Source organism: Brassica napus, chromosome C5 (genome assembly GCF_020379485.1).
Source record: "Brassica napus cultivar Da-Ae chromosome C5, Da-Ae, whole genome shotgun sequence".
Taxonomy (NCBI): Eukaryota; Viridiplantae; Streptophyta; class Magnoliopsida; order Brassicales; family Brassicaceae; genus Brassica; species Brassica napus.
The window spans coordinates 45,629,825-45,648,007 of NC_063448.1; the positions used below are offsets into that span (position 1 = coordinate 45,629,825).

The window sequence follows — 18,183 nt, forward strand, 5'->3', positions numbered from 1 at the left end:
AAAAAACTATTAGCGCCAAACTTATAGGTTTATATGGTCCTAAACAGGTTGTTGCCCTTTAAGAATAAGAGAACAAACGGTCTCCGGCAATCTTTATGTGAGCTTCCAAGTAGGGTTGTTAAATATTTCTTATAAATCACTGGAGGAATATGAAACTTAGGGCTGAGACTTATATTGCATGTTAATTTTGAACTCAAGTGGTTTTCCAAATAAAGTTAAAAATTTCATGTTAATTTAACCTCCGAGTTAATACTTACACTACTAAAAACATTCAAAAAAGTTCAAAATCGTCTACATATCATACCACCACTAAAAACTCACTATTAATTTTGCAGGGCCACATACGAAAACCAAAAAGAATTGTCATATTAACCCAAACAATATTTAAAAGACAAAATACAAGGATCAGTTCACAGACTCAAACTTCCTACTTAAAGGGCCAAACACTAAAATTGAGATATGACACCTTTTGCATATGTGAACCTAAAACACAAATTACAAAATTATATAAAAAATAATAGCATAGATCACAAGTAAAGTATATCCCGCCCGTAGGGCGGGCCGACCCTAGTTATACATAATATTCATTAAAAATATATTTACATATCTAAGACAACAACCACCTAAATGCAAATAAGAAATTAATCAAATTTTAATATATTTAGAATTAAAAAATATTACAGCTGAATTCAGAGATGCAATCAAATTTATCTAAATGATAACAAAATCGACTGTAGAAACAACAAAACCGATTAGATATAACATATATAAAATCATATGTATAATTAAAGTAATATAATATTATTAATATAAATGCTGCATACAAATTATAAATTAATTTAAAATCAAAAATAAATAGCAATTAATTATTATAATATATTTATTCTTGAAATATTTATACATGTGCATGAGCACGGGAAAATCACCTAGTTATAGATATTTATCGATATCTTTCTAAATTTTAGAAAGATAGTATACATATTCAGTAATGTTTTTTCTAATTAAGCATATAAGTCAAATTCAAGAAGATATCAAACAATATTAGTAAGATCTTCCTAAATTATTTTAGAGAAAAAAACAGTTCTAAAAAAAAAAATTTAAATTATTTTTTTTATCTATTTAATGAAACTACATTACAATATTAATATAAAATCTGTGAGATAATACGAGGTAAAAATGAGATTATATAATTTTTTTTATCTATTTAATCTTTACCCTGAGAATATATGTCGCAAGGGAAGATGGCCGACGACAGAAGGATCAAAGCAGCTGTAGACTTGATTAGCAATTTACCAGATGAGATCCTCCAACACATACACTGCTTTATTCCGATCAAAGTAGCCATCACAACATCCCTCTTGTCTAGACGATGGAAGCATGTATGGTGCGAGATACCTTCTCTTTCCTTAGATGCCACTATACTGACTGCCGCTTCGGTAAACAAAACCCTAAGTCACTACACAGCTCCGAAGACGAAGAGTTTTCACCTCAAAACCTATAGGAGGGAATACACTCCACACATCAACCGGTGGATCAAGTTCGCCTTGTCACACAACGTTGAGAATCTTTCCCTGGATTTCTGGGTTAATAGTTATCCGTATAAGCTTCCAGATTTCTTCTACAACAGCTCTTCTTTCAAGCAACTCAACATTAAGTTAAGCTTTTTTCATACGATTGTTCCCGAATGCACCTTGTCTTGGAAATTCTTACAGAAGTTATCCCTAAGTGGTTGTACTCTCTCTCTGATGAATCCTTAGCAAAGATTCTAACCGGTTGTCCGATTCTCGAGAACTTAACATTGTGTCACTGCAGTGAACTAAGGGTTCTTGATCTCCGCAAATCACTACGTCTGAGAACATTACAAATAAGACGTAACATGTCGGTACCAGGACCAACGCAGATTGTGGCACCACACATCCATTCTCTCAGATTGTTAAACTCTCAGTTATCATGCACTTTTGTTGATGTCGCTTCTTTAACCGAAGCTAAACTGGACATTTGTTATGTCTCGGTGAACCCTAACTTAAAAGGCTGATTTTCTTCAAACCATGGTGCTAAAGATGCTAGAAAAGTTACAAAACGTAGAGAAGCTTACTTTTGGTGGAAACTTTATTCAGGTATATAATTAGTTTTTTGGCTCATATTATTTTCTTCTCTAATGCCTAACAAGCAGTTGTTTCACGATCGGTGTTCATTAGAAGTTGATTTTCTATATGTTTGCTTAAGAACGTTTACAAAAGTCTATGTCATTAGCTCGTTACTAACTATCTTTTTATTCTTTCTATTAGATTTTATCTCTTGCTGAGATTCGTGATGTTCCTTTCCCGATCGAAGCTCAAGGTCAAAACATTGACTCTTGATACAGATATCTGTCAGTATGTTATTCCTGGTATAGAAAGACTGTTACAAAACTCACCTGATTTAGAGACGCTAACAGCACTTTCAAGGGATTTCAACAGCATGCCGGTACGTATATTTTCATCATGCACCAACCTCTTTTCTAGCTATTATCGAGTCCAAATATATCCAAGAACCGTTTTTGTCTCATTTATGTTTTACAGGGGAAGTATCTTGACCAATACTTGAAATCACAAGGCTTTAATCTAAATACATGCTGGAGGTCAACCTCTTTGAACAACCGTGGTGTGGATTTAACATCTGAGCATGTGGCTTCATTTATGGAACTTATGCTCAAACATACAAAAAAATTAGACAAGATGCTCCTACTGTTGGATGAAGGTTTCCTTCAGTTTGAAATTGAAGACGTGGTGGTTCCAACATTTGCTCACAACAAAAATGTCAATGTTGTACTCTGCGCCACCAAGTTGATGGCATCAGAAGAGTGGTGAAGCATAGTGGTTGAAGTCTTGAGAGCTTTATTGAACGTTTCTTTTTAAATTGTATTTTTAATAACTGGTGTACTTTATTAAATACTAGAAAAGTTACAAGAAAATGGCTGAGACATAGAGTTCAACTAACCTTTTATATAAGCCAAATGCTCACTAGTTGCTCTCTAATCAGCTTACTACATTCAGTCCAAGACTATATCATATTCCGGACTTATAGCTAAAGATTTAAGCCGCTACATATCTTATCACGTTTCTCTTTGGGTGCTAAGGTTGAGCAACGGGTTCTTTTACTTTTTGTTTGATGCACATGAATTCGGTTCACTTGTTAATGGGACAATAAAGATGACAGGAAAACAATAAAGAACTGATGTAAAATCACCTCGTGGACAACACGAGTAGGGAGCTTCGAGACATTTTTATCTCTGAAATAACCGCTCTTTTACTGGACAACGAGGACCTGCCCTCATTGAATTTGGTTATTTTATCTAGGTTTAAGTCAAACTCATGTTTTTTTTTCTTCATAGAACGAACATCATTGACAAAGTTATGTGCGGGAGATTAAAATTAGGGTACTTTTCTAGTGGTTTTGTTGAGGACAAGAGCACTGATATTCCGTGTTTTTAACGGTTTTAAACTCGTTTTGGAGCAATTAAATGGTCGGTTTTAATTAATGTTTTGGTCTATTTGATGCGTTTTGGTGTTCTTAAGTGTAATATGCAGGTTACTAGATAGCTTGAAAGAAAAGAACGCATTCGGGATTTATTCAGAAGCAAGATGGACCGAACAATGGACCGAATGAAGTATTGATCGCACAGAGCACGAGATCGACCGATCCGGGCTACCTGGATCGACCGATCTGTGGCTTTCATGCACTAGATCGACCGATCCGAGCCATGTGGATCGACCGATCTCAGGCGCTACGGGCTCCACACGCACAAACGAGCTTTTCACTCCTTTTTACCCACTCCCCTCAATAATTCACAGAAGAACTCGACTTTGGAGACTCACAAAAGACCAGGGGGCGACCAAAGAGGAGATTTACAAGTTCTAGAGAGAGATTTGAGTGTTTTGTACTTGTTTTGGTGTGATTTGTGAAGATTTGTAAAGGAGTTCATCTCAAAACCATTTGGAGAAGATCTTCTGAACCTTTACTCTGTTTTAATACAATCTTATCATGTTTTCTTCATCAAAATCGTTTTGTTCTTGCTTAGTTATGTGTGAGTAGTCATCTAGTTGGGTTTAGGGGTTCTCATAGGGGATTTCTTGATGTTTTGATCCATAAAACGTGTGTAGACTAAGGGATTACGTTTTGGTTCTTCATCTAATGGATTTCTTACTGCTTGAACTGAATTGATCACTTAGTTCATGATTTCAGATTGTTTGATGCACCGAAAGTGATTGTTTGAACTTCCGAAAATACTTTAGATGAGCAAAGTGTCCTTAACCCTCGGAAGTTGATGTTATTGCGCTTTGTGAACATATTGAACCTGTTCTTAATGCTTGTTTAGAAATTGAAACTCAGCGGAAGTTAGTGTGGAGATTTCTATAACATAGAGAATTAGCGCTACGGAAGTAGGTTAATTCTAATATCGTGTTTGAGTTCTAGACGGTTCTTAATATATCCCTGTGTCTTCCATTAATTGTATCTTGATTAAAAAGAAATCCCTGAGAATTCCCAATGCCCAACGTTTGTTTTAAAATAGTTTTCAAATCGTTTAAATCATCTTTTTACATGCTTGTTTATGTTTTGTGACACTAAGAAAATTAAATAAAAACCATCAAAAATATATCTTGATTCGCTGTAGCTATTAACTTGTCTGCAACTCTACGTGTGATCATCGGTCCCTGTGGATTCGATCCCGCATTACTACTGCGTACTTTACTGTGCACTTGCAGTTAGACAATCGGGTTAAAACTCGATACATCAAGTTTTTGGCGCCGTTGCCGGGGACCATTTGGTCACCCTAGAGTTAATGATCAGTTTAAGACTATAGCATTTTTTTATTTTGTCTAATGTTTCTGTCTTTCTCTTTTTGTTTGTGTTTTCAGGTGAATGAGCGGATTTCATACTAGAAGCAAAGGATCATCGAATTTAATACCTTTGGAGTTAGAGCTCGGCCGCCTAGAGAGACAAGTGAAAAAGAAAAGACTTGAGTCCGCTGAAGAGGTTGAAATGGCTGAACACCAAGAAGACCAATTTCAGGACAACCCGCAAAATCCAATTCCTGTAAATGAACGAGAAGGCAACAATGCTGGTGATAATCAGCAGGCTGGTGTAGCTGCAAGACAACAGGCTGGAGACTATGGCATGCCTAGGATGACGCTTGCACATTATGATACACCAGATGCATTCTATGCCGATCGTTCTGGGATTCGCCCACCTCCCATTGAGAGAAGAGACTTTGAGATCAAGACTGGTCTCATTAATTTGGTGGAGAAAAATCCGTTTCATGGAAACCCGTCTGAGGACCCGATGTATCACTTGGAGCATTTTGAGCGAGTCTGTGACACCAGCAGACATAATGGAGTTCCTCAAGGCGCTTTGAAATGCAGGTTGTTCCCGTTTTCCTTAGCTGATAAAGCTATCAGATGGTTAAAGTCCATCCCTCCAGGATCTCTTACTACATGGGAAGAGACAAGAGCTGCTTTTCTACAGCATTTCTTCACCAAGTCAAGGTCCACATATCTGAGGAGCAGAATTGGAAGCTTTCAGCAACTTGATTCAGAAAGCTTTCATGAGGCTTGGGAGCGTTTCAAGGAGTACACACAGGACTGCCCTCACCATGGTTACACTGATGTGAGTTTGCTGAACATTTTCTATAATGGAGTTCATGAAGAGAGTCAAGATGCCATGGACACAGCAAGTAATGGTGATTTCATGACCAAGACTGTTGAAGAAGCTTACACCTTGCTGAACAACCTGTCATCCAGCAAAGCAAACCGCAAGTCAAGGTTTGATACCAGCCAGAAGGGTGTTGGTTATGAATCCAAGAAGATAGATGAGCTGAATGCCAAGATTGAGATGCTTCTCAAGAGAGATCAGAAATCTGTGAAATTTGTGGAGGAGCAAGGCTATCGTTCCTCACAAGAAGCTGTTGGTGATGATTCAAGTGATATGCAGGCTGATGTGAACTACATTGGTGGTCAAGGAAACTACAACAGAGGCTACAATCAGAACCTTGGGTGGAATCAAAATCAGCAAAATAATCTGTCTTACCGGAGCAACAATGTGGAGAATCCACAACATCAGTCCTACCCTCAGGCAGGAAACAGGCAGAACCAGAATCAGAACCAGAGTGTGTTCAACCAAGGATTTCAGAACAGAAATCAATATCAGGGGAACAACTCGGGCAACTCAGGATTTCAGCAAAGGCAGCAGTACAACAACTATCAGAATCAAGGAAATGCCTCTTCGTCACAGCCTTCTCAGGATAACGAAATTAAGAAGATGCTGCAAATGGTGCTAGAAGGTCAGAAGAATAGCACTGCAGAGATAAACACCAAGGTGGATAACATGTATGGAGAGCTTAATGGGAAGTTCGAAGCTTTGAACACCCATTTGAAAGTTTTGGAAAAGCAAGTTGCTCAAACCGCCTCCAGCAGCAGAACAGCACCTGGATTTCTACCAGGGAAGTCAGAGACGAATCCCAAGGAGTTTGTGAATGCTATAACACTTAGGAGTGGAAAAACGATTGAGGAATCGAAAGAGAAAGAGATCGACCGATCTCAAGAACAGATCGACCGATCCAAGGGGAAGGAGATCGACCGATCCGGTCCATCTGGATCGACCGATCCCGTGTCGACGAGCCAAATTCCTCTGAACCTGAAGAGGTGTATGTGGCGCCTCCTGCTTATGTTCCTAAGGCTCCATACCCATCCAGACCAAGGCAGAAGATCAAAGAACGTGAGTACGAGAAGCTAAAGAACCTTGTTGGGGAGTTACATGTGAGATTGCCATTTGTTGAAGCGGTGAAGATGGTACCTTCTCTTAAAAGGTACATGAAGGAGATTCTTACCGATAAGATGAGCCTAGAGCGGGGTGTGTTGATGCTCAATGAGGAGTGTAGCGCAGTTCTACAAAATGTCATGCCTAAAAAGCGTGAAGATCCCGGAGCATTTGTTCTACCATGCCGCATTGGATCACTTACTTTTGAGAAGAGTCTCTGCGATCTGGGTTCAGGAGTGAGCCTAATGCCTTTCTCTGTCTCTGAGAGGCTAGGCATGACGAACTACAAACCTACAAGGATCTCCTTGGTCCTTGCTGACCGATCAGTGCGAAGACCAGTCGGTGTACTAGAGAACATCCCTGTTGGTGTTGGAAAGGGATACGTGCTTACCGATTTTGTAGTTCTGGAGCTGGAAGAGGAACCTAAAGATCCTCTCATTTTGGGCAGACCGTTTTTAGCTACTGCTGGAGCCATGATTGATGTACAGAATGGGCATATAGACTTACGTCTAGGAGACATGGCGATGAGATACAATGTGGAGAAGGTGCTGAAAAATCCGACTATTGATGGACAGACTTTCTGGGTTGATACATTGACTGAACTGGTGGAGGAAATGGATGAAGAGTTGCACACTGATGATCCTCTACAAGTCGCATTGACCCAAAGAGAGAGAGTGAGTTCGGGTTCATGAACCAAGAAGTGGTTGGATTTTCTGAGATTTTGGATTCAGCCTCACCGATTGAGAAGCATGTCGCCTATGTCAGCCTTGAAGACTCAGGCACCGATAAAACCGTCAAACCGTCATCCTCCCAACCAGATTGGAGTGAGGAGAATGCTCCAAAGGTGGAACTTAAAGCCCTCCCAGCTGGGCTGAGGTATGCATTCTTGGGACCGAATTCCACATATCCTGTTATTATTTGTGCTAACCTGAATAATGTGGAGACCGCTTTGCTTCTTTCAAAATTGCGAAAGTATAGAAAAGCATTGGGGTACTCTTTGGATGATATTACAGGTATTTCTCCAGATCTTTGCATGCACAAGATTCACTTGGAGGATGAGTCAAAGACGTCCATAGAGCACCAGCGAAGACTGAATCCCAAACTGATGGAAGTTGTGAAAAAGGAGATTCTAAAGCTGTTGAGTGCAGGGGTGATCTACCCAATTTCAGACAGCACTTGGGTGAGCCCGGTTCATGTGGTTCCTAAGAAGGGTGGCATCACTGTCATCACAAATGAGAAGGATGAGCTGATTCCTACCAGAACAGTCACAGGGCATAGGATGTGCATTGACTACAGGAAGCTAAACTCAGCCACAAGGAAGGACCACTTCCCACTTCCTTTCATTGACCAGATGCTGGAAAGACTAGCCAACCACCCCTACTACTGTTTTCTCGATGGCTACTCCGGGTTCTTTCAGATACCCATTCATCCAGACGACCAAGAGAAGACAACATTCACCTGCCCATACGGTACTTTTGCCTACAGGAGAATGCCCTTCGGATTGTGCAATGCTCCTGCAACTTTCCAGAGATGCATGATGTCGATCTTTACTGATCTTATTGAGGACATTATGGAGGTTTTTATGGACGATTTCTCAGTCTACGGTTCTTCATTTAGCGACTGCCTTGCTAATCTGTGCAAGGTGCTGGAAAGATGTGAGGAGAAGAACTTGGTGTTAAATTGGGAGAAGTGTCATTTCATGGTGAAAGATGGCATTGTTTTGGGTCACAGGATATCAGAGCAGGGTATCGAGGTTGACAAAGCAAAGATTGAAGTTATGACCAGCCTACAGCCTCCCAGGACAGTGAGGGATATTCGGAGTTTTCTGGGACATGCCGGTTTCTACAGGAGGTTTATCAAAGACTTCTCTATGATAGCGAGGCCACTCACCCGTCTGCTGTGCAAAGAAGCGAAGTTTGTTTTTGATGCTGACTGCCTCGCTGCGTTTCAGATTCTCAAGAAGTCTCTAGTCAGTGCTCCCATTGTGCAGCCACCAGATTGGGACTTGCCATTTGAAATAATGTGTGACGCAAGTGATTACGCGATTGGAGCTGTTTTGGGGCAGAGAAAAGACAAGAAACTCCATGTGATCTATTATGCCAGCCGAACGCTTGATGATGCTCAAATCAAGTATGCTACCACTGAGAAGGAGTTGCTGGCAGTAGTTTATGCTTTCGAGAAGTTCAGGTCCTATTTGGTGGGCTCGAAAGTAATTGTGCACACAGATCATGCAGCCTTGAAGTACCTGATGACGAAAAAAGATGCTAAACCGAGACTCTTAAGGTGGATCTTACTGCTACAGGAGTTTGATATTGAGATCAGAGACAAGAGAGGAGCAGAAAATGGAGTGGCAGATCATCTTTCCCGAATGAGAGTGGAAGCTGAAACACCACTGGATGATACATTACCCGAGGAGAATGTCTATGTGATCACCTTGCTGGAGGATGAGTATTTGGATCAGGCTGATTGCTGTGTCATGAGACAAATTCAGGATGATCTCCCATGGTTTGCAGACTTTGCAAACTACCTATGTGCTGGAATTGAACCACCGAACCTGAAGGGGTATGAGAGGAAGAAGTTCATGAGAGATGTGAACCACTATTACTGGGATGATCCCTTCCTCTACAAGAGATGCTCAGATGGTTTATTCAGGAGATGCGTTCTGGAGAATGAGATGCAAGGGATTCTTTTCCACTGCCACAGCTCAGAATACGCAGGCCATTTTGCAACATTCAAGACGGTTTCTAAGGTCCTGCAGGCTGGTTACTGGTGGCCTACACTTTTCAGAGACGCCCATGAGTTTGTCTCAAAGTGTGATGCATGTCAGCGGAAGGGTAACATCAGTAAGAGAAATGAGATGCCCCAAAATTTCATCCTTGAAGTTGAAGTTTTTGATGTATGGGGAATTGATTTTATGGGCCCTTTCCCATCTTCTTATGGAAATGAGTACATCTTGGTTGCGGTTGATTATGTCTCCAAGTGGGTGGAAGCAGTAGCCAGCAAGACAAATGACTCTAGTGTTGTCAAGAAAATGTTCAAGACAGTCATTTTTCCAAGATTCGGAATCCCGAGAGTGGTTATTAGTGATGGAGGCTCTCACTTCATCAACAAGACGTTCGATAAACTGCTGAAGAAACATGGAGTAAAGCATAAGGTAGCTACACCTTATCATCCTCAGACAAGTGGGCAGGTTGAAATATCGAACCGAGAAATCAAGGGAATTTTGGAGAAGGCTGTAGGCAAAACAAGGAAAGACTGGGCTGTGAAGCTTGATGATGCCTTATGGGCGTATAGAACCGCCTACAAGACTCCCTTGGGCACCACTCCTTTTAATCTGGTCTATGGAAAGTCTTGTCACCTACCTGTGGAATTGGAGTACAGTGGTTTTTGGGCAACGAAGTTGATGAACTTCGACATTAAAACCGCAGCAGAAAGGAGGATGGTTCAGTTGAACGAGCTGGACGAGATTCGGTTGAACGCCTATGAGAACACCAAAATCTACAAGGAAAGAACTAAGGCATGGCATGACAGAAAGATAATCCCGAGAGACTTCGCTGCTGGAGACAAAGTCCTTCTGTTCAACTCTAGACTCAAGCTATTTCCTGGAAAGCTTAAGTCTCGATGGTCCGGACCTTTCACCATCACAGAGGTTAGACCTTATGGAGCTGTTGTCTTGGAAGACAATGGGAGGAAATTCACCGTCAATGGGCAGAGGCTAAAACCTTACTTCACAGATGCAAAACCCGAAGAAGGAACCAACATTCCTTTATCGGAACCCGATCTCGCCTAAGGACAACAAAATAGTCAGGCTCGCGACTTTAAACAAGCGCTGAGTGGGAGGCAACCCACATGGTTTGATTTTCTTTCTCTTTTGTGATTATATTTTCTTGTGTGAATTGATTTTTGGTTGTGTTTTTAGATGATTTTCAGGCATGTATCACGATCAGGCAGAGATCGATCGATCCTAAAGAAACAGAACGGGCGATCCATGTAAGAGATCGGTCGATCCGACACGTATGGATCGGTCGATCTAAGGCGCTCACGACACCGCTGCTGGACCTGAGGCAGCGGAGGACTCTGACGATGATGGAGCCTTGGAGAGGCGCTCCAAGAGGCGCACTGACCGCAACGCCTGATCGGTAATCTCTCTTGGAATTATTTTCACACCGAGACGGTGTGAAGTAAGTCTGGGGGAGGATGCTACTTATGTACCATATTGCTTTTATTCTCTTATTTTCTTAGTTTATCGGATTTGATTGTTTTTTAAAAAAAAAAAAAAAAAAAAAAACTCTCTACGTATTTTTCTCAGACCCTGTGATGATTATTAGACTATTTCCTTGTGTGTTGTGCATTACATTTCATATTGACCATTTTTCAGGACTGTTAGCGCAGACAAACCGAGGAACCACTTGACCAAGCAACCTCTCTTTAAATCTTTTATCAAGTCTCGGTGAATTGTAATCGACTCAAATATTTTTGACCATTAATGAATTTAATTTCTTTTGACCAGGAATCAACATCAGGAAACGGTACACCATATACACATTCAGGATTTTCTTTACCACATTTTACCACTCTTTAATAATCCTGAATGGCCAGACTCATCAATAGTTTGGTACCTCACCTACACCTTACCCTTTTATTTCATCTCCATGCATTCTTACACACTGATCATATGTGCATACATGTGCAAAAACAATGGAGAAGATTAGGGTAGACATGGTTCATCCGACTGCTTAGGTAGGATCGGAACATTTAGGTGGTTAGACACGGACCTGTGTGTCTAGAGGTGTAAATAGAAAAATTGGGTGTTGTAAGTGTGTGATTGCATCGCAGTGTATATATTCGATTTCGGTTTGTATAAGTTTTCGTTCTAAAAAAAAAAAAAAAAAAAAAAAAAAAAATAATAATAATAATAATATAAAAAAAAAAAAAAAAAAAAAAAAAATAAAAAAAAAAAAAAAAAAAAAAAAGAGTTCATGTTTATATCTCATTCAGTAGATTTGATTTAGACATTTTATTTTTATTTTGTGTACCAGAGATGATGCGTTGTCTAAATTTGGAGTTAGAGTTTGAGATTTGTTGGGTTTTGATCATTTGAGACTTGAGCAGTTCGAAAACATGGTTATCAATATACTCGATTTCTCCAGCGATTTTGCATAATGTTTTGCATTTTTTTTGTTATCGCTGATACCCACAAACACTTGAGCCTCACCTAATTAAACACTAAAACAGCCTCCCAAACACCGAGCCCGTTATACCTGATGGAGATATCTTTGGTGGAAAGGTCACGCACTTTTTAATGAATGTAAAGAGTTGATTACTTGAAACTGAGACTTGCAGGTCTGAAATATGGAAAGGTTTGCGCGGTCTTGGTGGGGATTTAGAATGAATGCCTTGACAGTCTCTGATTTAAGTGGTTAGCGAAATCACAAGATAAGGTCTACTGAGGGTTAGTGAGCTCCTAAATTTTAATCCTCTTTACTTGAGGACAAGCAAAGATTCAAGTCTGGGGGAGTTGATATTCCGTGTTTTTAACGGTTTTAAACTCGTTTTGGAGCAATTAAATGGTCGGTTTTAATTAATGTTTTGGTCTATTTGATGCGTTTTGGTGTTCTTAAGTGTAATATGCAGGTTACTAGATAGCTTGAAAGAAAAGAACGCATTCGGGATTTATTCAGAAGCAAGATGGACCGAACAATGGACCGAATGAAGTATTGATCGCACAGAGCACGAGATCGACCGATCCGGGCTACCTGGATCGACCGATCTGTGGCTTTCATGCACTAGATCGACCGATCCGAGCCATGTGGATCGACCGATCTCAGGCGCTACGGGCTCCACACGCACAAACGAGCTTTTCACTCCTTTTTACCCACTCCCCTCAATAATTCACAGAAGAACTCGACTTTGGAGACTCACAAAAGACCAGGGGGCGACCAAAGAGGAGATTTACAAGTTCTAGAGAGAGATTTGAGTGTTTTGTACTTGTTTTGGTGTGATTTGTGAAGATTTGTAAAGGAGTTCATCTCAAAACCATTTGGAGAAGATCTTCTGAACCTTTACTCTGTTTTAATACAATCTTATCATGTTTTCTTCATCAAAATCGTTTTGTTCTTGCTTAGTTATGTGTGAGTAGTCATCTAGTTGGGTTTAGGGGTTCTCATAGGGGATTTCTTGATGTTTTGATCCATAAAACGTGTGTAGACTAAGGGATTACGTTTTGGTTCTTCATCTAATGGATTTCTTACTGCTTGAACTGAATTGATCACTTAGTTCATGATTTCAGATTGTTTGATGCACCGAAAGTGATTGTTTGAACTTCCGAAAATACTTTAGATGAGCAAAGTGTCCTTAACCCTCGGAAGTTGATGTTATTGCGCTTTGTGAACATATTGAACCTGTTCTTAATGCTTGTTTAGAAATTGAAACTCAGCGGAAGTTAGTGTGGAGATTTCTATAACATAGAGAATTAGCGCTACGGAAGTAGGTTAATTCTAATATCGTGTTTGAGTTCTAGACGGTTCTTAATATATCCCTGTGTCTTCCATTAATTGTATCTTGATTAAAAAGAAATCCCTGAGAATTCCCAATGCCCAACGTTTGTTTTAAAATAGTTTTCAAATCGTTTAAATAATCTTTTTACATGCTTGTTTATGTTTTGTGACACCTAAGAAAATTAAATAAAAACCATCAAAAACATATCTTGATTCGCTGTAGCTATTAACTTGTCTGCAACTCTACGTGTGATCATCGGTCCCTGTGGATTCGATCCCGCATTACTACTGCGTACTTTACTGTGCACTTGCAGTTAGACAATCGGGTTAAAACTCGATACATCAAGCACCAACACCAACACCAACAATGTGAGAAGCATTGGCAGGGATGGTATCAGGGGTGTTAGAGATCCAAGAGACAAGTATCAAGTACACAAGGCTCTGCGTGATGATATCTAAACCCTTCCTGAATATTGAAACACACAAAACAAGTCTATTACCAAAAGTCAACAAACAAAACAGAACAAGAAAAAGTTTATCGAGAAAAAGTCTCTTACAGTAACAGCAGATTCAACAAGATTAGCTAAACCAAGAGGTAGTTTTATCCAAATCCCCTTCTTCCCCTGCAACTTTCAAACAAAAAATAACATCTCCTTGAAAATGGAAATTTCAAACCAGCGGACTTACTTGGATCTCAAGCAATCCCAGAAAATGGAAATTTCTTCTTTCATTCTTATGTACCACGTGTAATAACAACTCCCCTAAACTGTGATTATTTTTCATCGATAATATAAAGTTCATTCCGCCGAAAAAAAGGAAAAAGAAATCGATTGGAAGCTGAAGTAACGCTATTAAGAATACAGCATATCGCAAATAAAGATCGCAGACGAGATGTTGACCGAAGAAGCTGAAGACTTGATCAGCAATCTACCAGTTGTGATCCGCCAACGCATACTCTGCTTTGTTCCTATTGAATTAGCCATCAAAACATCCCTCTTGTCAAAACGATGGAGACACGTATGGTGCGACATACCTTCTCTCTCCCTAAAGGCCAACACCCTGACGGCAGATTCGATAAACAAAACCCTAGCTCTCTACACAGCTCCCAAGATGAAGAGCTTTCACCTCCTAATATCACCAATCAAAAAGAACATACCATACATCGACACGTGGATCAAGTTCGCCATGTCACGCAACGTTGAGAATCTATCCCTTGATGTTCGTAGACCGTATTATGAAGAGTATAAGCTTCCTGATTTCTTCTACAACAGTTCCTCTTTCAAACAGCTCAACATTAAGTTCACTCAAAAGATGGTTATGGAGTGTCGATATGGGTCTTCTTGGGTATCGTTGCAGAAGTTATTATTGAGTTTTTGTAGTCTCTCTGATGAATCCATGGCTAAGATTCTATCCGGCTGTCCGATTCTCGAATACTTAAGATTGTACCACTGCAGTAGACTAAAGGTTCTTGATCTCAGCAAATCCCTACGTCTGAGAACGTTGGAAGTAAACCGTAACTTGAAGACACGGGGGCCAAGGCAGATTGTGGCACCACACATCCACTGTCTCAGATTGTTAGACTCTATGAGGTCATGTACTTTGGTTGATGTCGCTTCTCTAACCGAAGCTAAGTTGGATATTTGCTATGTCCCAACTAATAAGCCTTTCTTCGAGTTTACCCAACCTGGTTTTCTCCAACTCCAAGTCAAGGTGCTAGAGATGCTAGAGAAGTTACAAAACGCAGAGAAGCTTACGTTTGGGAGCAACTTTATTCAGGTACACTTTTTTTTTTTTTTTTTTTTTTAATAGTTCTAAGAAATTTTGAAAATTCAGGTACACTTTTTTTTTTTTGGTTCATAATCATATAATAGCACTCTCTAATGCCTAAAGGTCAGTAAGTTGCACGGTCAATGTTTTCTATATGGACTATTAATTAGTTTTCTTTAGAGTTTTTTTATAGTTCTAAGAAATTTTGAAAATTCTAAGCTTGGTACTAATCAATATTCACTATATCTTTTTTGTTTTTCTGTTAGATTTTATCTCTAGCTGAGATTCGTGGTGTTTATTTCCCGATGCTCAAGGTCAAATCATTGACTCTGGATACAGTGATCTCTCAGTATGTTATTCCTGGCATACAAAGGCAGTTACAAAACTCTCCTGATTTAGAGAAGCTAGTAGTAGGTGGAAGGACTTCCAGCAAGGCCATACCGGTATATTTACCACACAACCTCTTTTTCTATAGTTATTATCGAGTTCAAATCTATCCAGGAACCGTTTTAGTAACTTATTTTTGTTTGTACAGGAGCATCATCTTGACCAATACTTGAAATCACAATCCTTGAAACTGGATCAATGCTGGAGATCGTCTAAAGATGGTTTCAAATGGAATACGTCTTGTTGGTATGTACAACCAAAGCATGTCACTGCATTTGTGGAACTTGTTCTTGAAAAAACAGAGAAGTCAGACAAGATGGTCCTATTGTTGGATAAACGTTACCTTAAGTCTTATATTGAAGACCTGACTGCAACACTTGCTCACAACAACAATGTCATCATTGGGCCTCTTCCACCAACATCACAATGGTGATAACATCAGCGGAGCTGTTGAATCATAGGGGGTTGAAGTGTTGTTACTACGTCTTTTGGACTACACTAGGATGTGTAAGATCTTCTAAAATGTCTTTTCTGTTGCAGTTTTTCTTTATTTTATTACTTAAACAAGGCATATTCAAAAAAACCTTATAGTCACCCGATTAATTTTATTAAAAGTCAATGATTACGTACGTACGAATATATCAACAATAAGGGGCTGTTTGTTTCACCATTTGCCATCTCCATCCAAATGATTCATTTGTATGATCTATTCAAATGATCCATTCAGATTTTTGTGATTGTTTGTTTGTCCATCTACATAGCTCATCTAGATGAATCATCTAAATGGATCTTATGTTTGTTTTTTTATTTTCATTCCCATTCAAATGAGTTTAGTAAAGAAATTACCAAAATATTCTTGTGTTGATTTAATCATATGTTTAATATTAATTTTAACTATATTACATTTAATTATTTAGTTTAATATATTTACATTAGAATTATTTCAAAATTAACGAGTTTTCTTTTTGCGGTTTGGGCGGGAAAACAAGTTTTTTCGGTTTTAGCGAGAAAACACATTTTTTATGTTTTGGCGGAAAACAAGATTTTTCGGTTCTGGCGGGAAAACGATATTTTCCGGTTTTGGCGGGAAAATACAATTTTTTGGTTTTGGCAAGAAAACAAGTTTTTGCGGTTTTGGCGGGAAAACACGTTTTTGCGAGAAAACACGTTTTTGCGGTTTTGGAGGGAACCACGTTTTTACGATTTTGGCGGGAAAACGCATTTTTGCGTTTTTGGCGGGAAAACGCGTTTTTGCGGTTTTGTCGGGAAACACGTTTTTGACGGGAAAACGCATTTTTTGCGTTTTTGGAGGAAAATACATTTTTGCGGTTTTGGCAGAAAAACGCGTTTTTGCGGTTTTGGCAGAAAAATGCGTTTTTGCGGTTTTGGGGGAAACGCGTTTTTTGCGGTTTTGGCGGGAAAACGCGTTTTTGCGGTTTTGGCGGGAAAACGCGTTTTTGCGGTTTTGGCGAGAAAACGCGTTTTTACGGTTTTGGCGGGAAAACGCGTTTTTGCGGTTTTGGCGGAAAAACGCGGTTTTGGCGGAAAAACGCGTTTTTGCGGTTTTGGCGGGAAAACGCGTTTTTGGTGGGAACACATTTTACGGTTTTCGCGGGAAAACGAGATTTTTCGGTTTTGGCGGGAAAATACAAATTTTCGGTTTTGGCGAGAAAACACGTTTTTTGGTTTTGGCGGGAAAACACATTTTTTTTGTTTTGGCGGGAAAACACGTTTTTTGCAATTTTGGCGGGAAAACACGGTTTGCGACTTTGGCGGGAAAACGTGTTTTTTTGTGTTTTGACGGAAAAATGTATTTTGGGGGTGTTGGCGTGAAAACATTTTTTTGTGATTTTGGCATGAAAACATGTTTTCAGTTTTTGCGGAAAAACACGTTTTTGCAATTTTGACGTGAAAACATTTTTTTTTGCAATTTTAGCGGGAAAATGCGTTTTGGGGTTTTGGCGTGAAAAAATAGTTTTTAGCACGGGAAAAAATGTTTTTGTAGTTTTATCAGTTTTCGTTTGTGTCAAAAATGATATTATGTTTAGGTTTGTAATTTGTGAATTACATTAGGGGTATAATAGACATTATACAATTTTGAATGAACCATCTCCGTTCAAATGATCCAAATTGGTTCAGCTGAATGAACTTTAAAATTAAGCCTAAATTTTCAAAAGTCATCCGGATGATTCATCTGAATGAGTTGCACTTTTAGTGCCTAAACAAACAAAACTTAAGTAGGATGAATACCCATTCACGTTAAACAACTCAAACCTCATCCACATCAAAACATCTCAAAAGAGAATGGCGAGACATTTAGAAGATGTGATTAGCATGGCGACAACAACAACACAGTTCCATGTTAGTTACCTTCTTCATATTGTGTTTTTGGCTCTGTTCAGCTGTTGTGTCCTCTCGGCTCTGTTACTCTCATGTGCTGACGGAGCATCCGACAACAAAGCCACTTCCGGCAATACCCCTTCTGCCGGTGGTTGTGGTGGTGCCGGTTGCGGCGGTGGTTGTGGAGATTGAGTTTCTTCATATTCGCCGTGACTTGGTGGTATTGTGGCTTTTGTGGTTATCATTGGCATAAGCTATTTCGTTGTTTTTTCATAAATATAAGAATTTCTATAAATCGTATTACTAAAGCAACTGCATAACGATTTAAAAGTTAAATTAACATGATGCATAGAACAACTATCTTTTGTTTTTTCTGTAGTCACTTTCTTTCTAAACC

General features: G+C 39.4%; 3 protein-coding genes, 1 non-coding gene and 1 pseudogene across 4 annotated transcripts; 4 read left to right on the forward strand and 1 right to left on the reverse strand.

Annotated features, from left to right (window-relative positions):
- Positions 1 to 996: 996 nt before the first annotated feature.
- LOC106345252 lies at positions 997 to 3,541 on the forward strand (annotated as a pseudogene).
- A 1,991-nt stretch (positions 3,542 to 5,532) lies between these two features.
- LOC125588104 lies at positions 5,533 to 5,639 on the reverse strand. The gene has a single exon (XR_007324500.1). It is a non-coding gene; the product is annotated as a small nucleolar RNA R71 (small nucleolar RNA).
- A 7,917-nt stretch (positions 5,640 to 13,556) lies between these two features.
- LOC125587620 (putative F-box/LRR-repeat protein At3g18150) lies at positions 13,557 to 15,503 on the forward strand. The gene has a single exon (XM_048758430.1). The coding sequence runs from the start codon at positions 14,184 to 14,186 to the stop codon at positions 15,096 to 15,098; it is 915 nt and encodes a 304-aa protein (XP_048614387.1). The 5' UTR covers positions 13,557 to 14,183; the 3' UTR covers positions 15,099 to 15,503.
- Positions 15,173 to 15,879, forward strand: LOC125587296 (putative F-box/LRR-repeat protein At3g18150). The gene is made up of 3 exons (XM_048757535.1): positions 15,173 to 15,182; positions 15,339 to 15,502; positions 15,595 to 15,879. The coding sequence occupies exons 1-3, from the start codon at positions 15,173 to 15,175 to the stop codon at positions 15,877 to 15,879; spliced, it is 459 nt and encodes a 152-aa protein (XP_048613492.1).
- Positions 15,880 to 17,413: 1,534 nt separating this feature from the next.
- Positions 17,414 to 18,126, forward strand: LOC111213061. The gene has a single exon (XM_022714720.2). The coding sequence runs from the start codon at positions 17,751 to 17,753 to the stop codon at positions 17,976 to 17,978; it is 228 nt and encodes a 75-aa protein (XP_022570441.1). The 5' UTR covers positions 17,414 to 17,750; the 3' UTR covers positions 17,979 to 18,126.
- Positions 18,127 to 18,183: the final 57 nt, after the last annotated feature.

Bases quoted from the DNA above. Each gene is read 5' to 3' on its own strand.
- LOC125587620 (XM_048758430.1), top strand. From the start codon at position 14,184: ATGTTGACCGAAGAAGCTGAAGACTTGATCAGCAATCTACCAGTTGTG.
- LOC125587296 (XM_048757535.1), top strand. The intron at 15,503-15,594 runs GTATATTTACCA...TTGTTTGTACAG, and splicing joins CTTCCAGCAAGGCCATACCG to GAGCATCATCTTGACCAATA.
- LOC111213061 (XM_022714720.2), top strand. From the start codon at position 17,751: ATGGCGAGACATTTAGAAGATGTGATTAGCATGGCGACAACAACAACA.